Genomic DNA, 7,392 nt, shown 5'->3' with positions numbered 1-7,392 from the left:
TCCGGTGGCTCAACTAATATCTGATCCTACCATGCTCCAGGATCAATCAGTTGCAGCACCTTTAGAGCACTTGGTACGTCGCTCTTCTCGAGTATCAGTACCTCCGGATAGGTATGGGTGGTTTGCTTCTGCTCTTACTACTACATTATCCAATTTTGATATTCCCACCTGCTACTCACAAGCTGTCAAGCATGATTGTTGGCGACAAGCTATGCAGGAAGAAATTGACGCTTTAGAGGCCAACCACACCTGGGACATTGAGCCATGTCCTTCCACCATTGTTCCTCTGGGTTGCAAATGGGTTTATTCAGTCAAAATCCAATCTGATGGAAGTTTAGATCGTTACAAAGCTCGGCTTGTTGCACTCGGGAATAATCAAGAATATGGTGTCAATTATGAAGAGACCTTTGCTCCTGTGGCTAAAATGACTACTGTTCGTATGATTCTAGCTCTTGCTGCTTCCAGTGATTGGCCACTACATCATATGGATGTTAAGAATGCTTTCCTTCACGGGGATCTTAAAGAGTGTATTTATATGAAGCCACCCCCGGGATTGTTCAGCTCTCCAACTTCACATGTGTGTAAGCTTCGTCGCTCTCTTTATGGTCTCAAACAGGCTCCGAGGGCTTGGTTTGATAAATTCCGCACAACTTTATTACAATTTTCATTCAAGCAGAGCAAGTATGATACTTCATTGTTTCTTCAGAAATCAGACATGGGTATTGTTGTTCTTTTAGTCTATGTTGATGATATTGTGATCACTGGTTCCGATTCTGTCTTACTTGGTCAGCTCAAGACTCATCTCTTAGAGTCCTTTCATATGAAGGATCTTGGATCTCTCACATATTTTCTTGGTCTTGAGGTGCATGGTAGTCCCTCTGGTATTTCACTCAATCAACATAAGTATGCTAGTGACTTGGTGGCTACAGCTGGTCTACAGGAGGCTCCTTCTGTGGATACTCCTATGGAATTAAATGTCAAGCTTCGCAAAGAGGAGGGTGACTTACTTTCTGATCCCAGTTTATATCGAAAGTTGGTGGGTAGCCTTGTTTATCTCACTATTACTCGACCCAACATTTCGTTTGCTGTACAGCAAGTCAGTCAGTTTCTTCAGACTCCTCGTCATCTTCATTTGACTGCTGTTCGTAGGATCATACGATATGTTAATGGCACTTCTGCTCGTGGTTTATTCTTCCCAGCCGGCAACTCGACTCGTCTGGCTGCTTATAGCGATGCTGATTGGGCTGGTTGTGCGGATACACGCCGCTCCATAACTGGTTGGTGTGTGTTCTTAGGTAATGCATTGGTCTCTTGGAAGAGTAAGAAGCAAGACCGAGTTTCTAAGTCATCTACAGAATCTGAATACCGAGCGATGTCTTTAGCTTGTTCTGAAATTATTTGGCTTCGAGGTATGCTTGCTGAGCTAGATTTTTCTGAGATCGATCCTACACCTCTACATGCCGATAATACGAGTGCTATTCAGATCACGGCCAATCCTGTCTATCATGAGCGCACGAAGCATATCGAAGTCGATTGTCACTCTATCCGTAAAGCATTTGAAGCTCGTATTATCACTCTTCCACATATTTCTACTGAACTACAAATTGCTGATATTTTCACCAAGACTCTCACTCGTCATCGACATTGCTTCCTAAGTAGCAAATTGATGCTTGTTGATCTACGGGCATCAATTTGAGGGGGGCTGTCAACGTACAAACAATCGATCTCTTATTTGTAATAGTTCAGATTATATATATAGGTAGGCTAAATAGAGGGAGGCTACATACGGCGCCGCATACGGCGCTGCTCTTCCCGCTCAAACTAGATATACATAGACATGTAAATATGTTCTATATAAGGGGGATAAATCCTCTGAAAGATGTATTAAATTGAATCCATTTGACACCAACTATATTGAAAAGTACTTGTGTAGTGATGCTAACAATTATCTTATCAATAACTAAACAAGTACAGTTGATATAGTTGAGGCTCAATCAAAATATGGTTTAGAGTAGAATTTGTGGTGTCAACCCATAGGGATTATCGCTTTACTAATTCCTTCCCTAGCATAATGGGAGAGAGAATTTTCATGTTGTCAAAGAGTTAAACAATGCTTTTTTTGTGTTGATAAAGAGTTAAAGCAATGAAAATAGATGGCGAGTACTTGATCGAATTGATAGAGTCGTATGAGAACAATATGAAAGTCTACCGTTAGGATGCCTCAACTGCATATCTCGACTTTTGACATACAAATGTATTTGCCCTATCTCCTTTGTAAATGATTTCTCCATAATGGCTATGAACAATTGTTCTCATAGTGGCCAAATAAGGTTTAGCTAATCTTATTACTATAAAGTGCCACAACAAGCACAACCCTTGTTTTTAGTTGCCACCATAGGCTTGGAACCCTACACGTACTGCAGGTTAAGCTGGAGGAAGGTGAAGATGCAAGTCATCATGCCCCTTGTGCCCTGGGTGACACAAGTGCTACAATGGCCCTCATCAGGCCTATATGAGATCCTAACAAGGTCATGACATGCTGAGCCACTCAAGTCTGTTAGTGGTTCCAAACTCAGCTGTGGCAAATATGTAACCTACATTATATTATATGGTTAAAAATTGCAATTAGGGCCTGATCTTAACTTGCACGTTTCAAACTAAAGCGCATACTTTTGTGGTTGAAAGTCTGAAGCGCCATTTTAGACAAACTCTGACACATATGATGTTTGATTTTTGTATACTATTATTTGTTTCTATAATATTTATTCTTAATGATTGATCATTTTTCTTCCATGTTGTTTGAATGAAAGACACTCCTGCAGCAAAAGATCACTGTCTCCTTCTACACCAACTTCTGTGGGTAGAAATAAAGGACCTAGAGTTCCTAACTTGAAAACTGGTGCCAAGCCCTCTTTGATCCCAAACACCAGTCATACTATGCAGCTTAGCAATGGTGATGCTAACTTAAATGGGTTTGATGTTGTTCGTTCAATAAGATCGATGAACCAGGGGACGAAAATGATGGAAACTGGGGTTTCTGGTTATTGTGAGGATATTGCTTCTGAAATGGACGGCAAAGGAGAGGACTCAGAGGAGAGCAGAGTGGCCTTGCATTGTAGCAGGTTTGACAATCATCCGTATGAAAATACCGATAGGGAGGACTACTTTCCATCAAATAAAAGTCACGTAACTGAGAACAACTCTGCACATGGCCCTCCAAAGATAAATGAGAATGCTTCTGGAGTTCTGCGTTATGCTCTTCACCTTCGCTTTTTATGCTCTTTACCTAAGAAATGTTCAAGGTCAATCCAGAAGTGCAAATCTGATTCCTTACATGAACAAGTAACCATGAATATGGATGTGGAAGGAGGGCGGCGCTTCTACTTGTATAATGATTTAAGGGTGGTCTTTCCACAACGCCATATGGATGCTGATGAGGGCAAGGTAAAACACAAACACATATTCAATGAATGTATATGTATAAAGCTTGTTGAATTTCGCTTGTTGCATGTTCTTATGACAAGGTGTTGTTTCTGCATTGCAGTTACATGTGGAGTATCATTTTCCTTCAGATCCAAAATACTTCAACATCAACAACTAAAATGCTCAGTGCGCTAGATAAGTACTCGTCTGTTGTCCTTGTACATCTTGATTTGGATGAGAAATGCATGTATATACTTTTGTACATATAATTCAGGGATCTTATCCTTGGGGAAATTTCCCAATTCCCAATTTAATTTTATAAATGAATCTATTCAGGAATTAGTTGATATTTGGAAAGGATGCAATGCTCGGAACTTTTAAGATTCTGAGATGTCGATGATGAAGTTGAGAGCCATTATGTACAAATCTCTTTATATTTGGATGGCTGCTCATAAAAGTTCCCACTCTTCTTATGTTGTCGCATTTATGGATCTATGCTCATGTTTATCTCTATTTTCTCTTGTATTTTTATTGTGTATTTAGGTTGTACTCTCCGCTTTTTAATACAGTTTGATTGCTCACCTTTTTTTTTTTTTAAAAAATATTGTTTCAAAACTTGTAAAATGATGGATTTTTCTTGGAGTTTTGAGTCTTCTAAATATGGAGAGCGAGCTCGCTTGCTTGCATGCATAAATCCATACCATTAATGTACGAAGGAAAAGCATAAAAGAGTATAATTAAAGAAGTAAATGTAGTAGTAGACAAGATAAAAGGAGAAAGAAGTTTTCCAAGTATATATATAGATGTGAGTCCCAAATAAAAGAAGGTACTTGTACGTATTAAAGAAAGAAAAGTGCCACCTCAAGCTTTGTAACTTCCACAACGGTGACATTCAATGTAGTTAAGGATGGGATTCTGCCCCCAAACTTGCCGTGTCTTCCTCTTTTCACTTGCATCCTCTGCAACTTGCGTGAAGTTCCTTTCGAAAGCAACTATCTTTCATCTGAAAATTTTGGAGAAATCATGTACAATTTGCATACATTCGACCAATTTAGCTGAAAGTTTTGAGATATTTGGGCTATCCAATTCTAGAAATAGTTTTGGCAAGAAGAACACTATGACTGCTTATGATATGAGCGCTTCAAGTTCTGGCTTTACTTTTGGACGATAATGCTATTAACAGACCAGATTTGGAGCATTAATTACACCCACAACAGCAGCAACCTGTCCGTAATCCAAATGATTTTTTGTGAGATAATTTTAGCTTTTTTACCCCTTCTAATTCTTTGAAAGTAATTGGCAATGGTAGCTGTCAGCCAACTCAAAATACAAGGAAACTTCCAAATCTTCAAAAAGTTTTGTTAATGTTCTTAAATGAGATTTGTCACATGAATGCATGAGGGACATCCGTTACTCTTTTCAGGTCAATTCCCCATTTACTCACTTCATTTATTGGTTTCCCTTTTCCTTTCAAGGGAAATCAAGAATTAATAAATCCAATCTGCCCAAATTTAAAGCATATTTTTTAAAAACTCATCATAAGCCAAACCGTTTAATGCTGTAGATAATCCCTGATATTGCAACATGATAGCCATTGGCAAGCATTCGGATTTCTTGAATTTTTTTTTGGTCCTGATTATTTTAGGCTTGTTAGTTTATTGCATTGTTTTTTGGGTATATGGGGGGTTTTTTGGTTTTCTGGTTGGTATGTTTATGGGTGGTTGTTCTCTCCCTGATGTTTGGCTTGTAAACCATGGTTTTCTCCCGCTACAAGTGAGGCTTTTTAATAAACTTGGGATGGAGTCTCTGGATGAGGGGCTACCGGCTCTTTGAATGAAAAAAAAAAAAAAAAAAAAAAAAGGTAGTTCTGCTTCCAGTTCCAATCCAAAGAACTTAGCAAATAGGGATTTATTGAGAACCCCGTACTCCTTCTGCAAGTGAGGTGATCGCTCACATCATCATCGTGTCCTCGAAAGATTCCTACACTTTCTCTTCTATAAATACTCCTATTAACTTCACGCTCTTTCTCTCCATCCTTTCCCTTTGCTTCATCACTCCTTTCCCTCTACATTTCTCCCCTGCTTCTTCTGTGGTATCTTGTATCTGCCTCCTAAAACATTTTTTTTTCTTTGTTTTTTTCACAAGAATCACACAATGGATGGCTTTGAAGCCAAGTTTCCACCGAAGCCAGCTCTCAAAACCCAAAAGATAGTCCTTGGAGCCCAGATTTGCTTGAGAATTTTGGCAATTGCGACTGCACTGGCAGCGACATGGGTGATGCTCACTAGCAAGCAATCGAAAGAGATCATCGGCATCACCTTTTATGCTCGATTTAGCTATTCTTCTAATATGAAGTAAGACAAATATATATATTATAAAGAAAGAAAAAAGAGAAACAGTTTTGGAGGACGTATTTAACCATGTATTTGCAGGTTTTTTGCTTTTGCAAATGCTGTTGCATGTGCCTTCTCTGTGCTGTCCTTGCTGTTTGTTTTATTTTTATGTCGTCCAGGCCCAAGTTCTGCAAACTACTACTACTTGTTCTTACATGATTTGGTATGGCTGGTGTTGTTGTAAATGAATATTTCCATTAACAAATAATTAGAAGAATAATTGGAAATTTTGTTGATTGGTTTTGACAGTTTATGATGTCGTTGGTTCTTGCTGGATGTGCGGCTGCAACAGCAGAGGGATACATCGGCAGGTATGGGAACGGCCATGCGGGTTGGTCTCCAATTTGTGATCACTTTGGCAAATTCTGTAACAAAATGACAAGTTCTGTGATACTTTCATACTTGTGTCTCTGTTTCTTACTCGTGCTTACAATCCTCTCGGCTAGTAAGTCCAGACGGGTTCAGGTTTTCAATTAGAGAATTTTAGCGTAGATGGATGATATGGTATCCCAGGAACAGGAGATGGAGATAAGAGAATAACAAAGAGGTGATGCATGGTGGGATAGACGCATGAATGTATAAAACAAGCCCCTTTAAAATCAATCAATCAACCAACTTCTTCCTTAATTTTTCTGTGGTGTTTGCCCCTTTTAATGTGGTACATTATTTACTGCTTGCATCATGTTTCTCTTATTGAGCAAAATAGGAAGATACAGATCATCAGGTCTTGCAGTTTCAGATAACGAGTTCTTAAAAGGAAAGGATGAATCTATGTGCCGGGGTGTGATATGTGTGCTACAGAGATGAGGAGGAGTTGCGTCATTCTCATTGCATAAATTTAAAGCTGAGATAGGAAAACAAAATCAACCACATCAATCCCCAAAACGTAATCCAACGGAACCATCTTTTAGGACTTCATATCTTCCATTTGCTTCTCTTTTAGTATTGAGATTATCATGTGCATGTGTAGTACGTAAACAGTCACTATTTTAAGTGTTTATTAATCCTTTCATTCTTATCAATTCGCTTTTTAATTTTGTAATCTTTATTAAAAAAAAAATCATATAAACTCTCAAACACAAAAAAATTGTTGACTCATTTTTTTTTTTTTTGTTAATTTCATTTTTTTAAAGTTTTATTTTATATTTTTTGTATGATTGATTTGTAGATCAAAAATTTCTCTTAAAATTTCTAAATTTCATTTTTGTTTTATTTTTAATGATCGTCTCATATTAGATAACAATGTATATGACTCGACAAAATAAGAGCCACAATATTGATTTAGACTTTAATATAACTTTTAAAATATATATTTTTATATTCTATATCATATTTTTAATAAAATGGCAAAATACTTCATATTATTAAAATGGCAAAATACTTCATATTGGTACTAAGCCAATGTCAGTGCTCTTCATGGAAGTTATGCTTTCAGTGTGGCTTCCGGACCACAAGTTTAGCACAAAAGTGCACACTCACGTATCGTAATTAAGCACAAGTTTACTTAAATGGTTAAGATGTTTCTGATTCATACACTGTTTTGGAGGGATACCTGTACTTGATGCATTACAATTTA

The 7,392-nt window shown here is 37.8% G+C and overlaps 2 protein-coding genes across 3 annotated transcripts; both read left to right on the top strand.

Moving 5' to 3' along the window:
* The first annotated feature begins 1,902 nt into the window (after positions 1-1,902).
* LOC122280432 lies at positions 1,903-4,202 on the top strand. Its single transcript, XM_043091328.1, has 2 exons — positions 1,903-3,444; positions 3,545-4,202. Exons 1-2 carry the CDS (start codon positions 2,938-2,940, stop codon positions 3,599-3,601), a joined length of 564 nt encoding a protein of 187 aa, XP_042947262.1. The 5' UTR covers positions 1,903-2,937; the 3' UTR covers positions 3,602-4,202.
* A 1,049-nt stretch (positions 4,203-5,251) lies between these two features.
* LOC122280433 (CASP-like protein 1F1) lies at positions 5,252-6,443 on the top strand. 2 transcript variants are annotated; one of them, XM_043091329.1, is made up of 4 exons: positions 5,252-5,365; positions 5,569-5,777; positions 5,856-5,979; positions 6,066-6,443. In XM_043091329.1, the coding sequence occupies exons 2-4, from the start codon at positions 5,578-5,580 to the stop codon at positions 6,291-6,293; spliced, it is 552 nt and encodes a 183-aa protein (XP_042947263.1). In that variant the 5' UTR covers positions 5,252-5,365; positions 5,569-5,577; the 3' UTR covers positions 6,294-6,443. The 2 variants fall into 2 exon arrangements, with proteins under 2 accessions (XP_042947263.1, XP_042947264.1); XM_043091330.1 differs by lacking the exon at positions 5,252-5,365 and having other exon boundaries at positions 5,400-5,777.
* The last annotated feature ends 949 nt before the right edge of the window (positions 6,444-7,392 follow it).

Source organism: Carya illinoinensis, chromosome 11 (genome assembly GCF_018687715.1).
Source record: "Carya illinoinensis cultivar Pawnee chromosome 11, C.illinoinensisPawnee_v1, whole genome shotgun sequence".
Taxonomy (NCBI): domain Eukaryota; kingdom Viridiplantae; phylum Streptophyta; class Magnoliopsida; order Fagales; family Juglandaceae; genus Carya; species Carya illinoinensis.
Note: the sequence above shows the minus strand (reverse complement) of the source record. Positions and strands in the feature narration are given on the sequence as shown.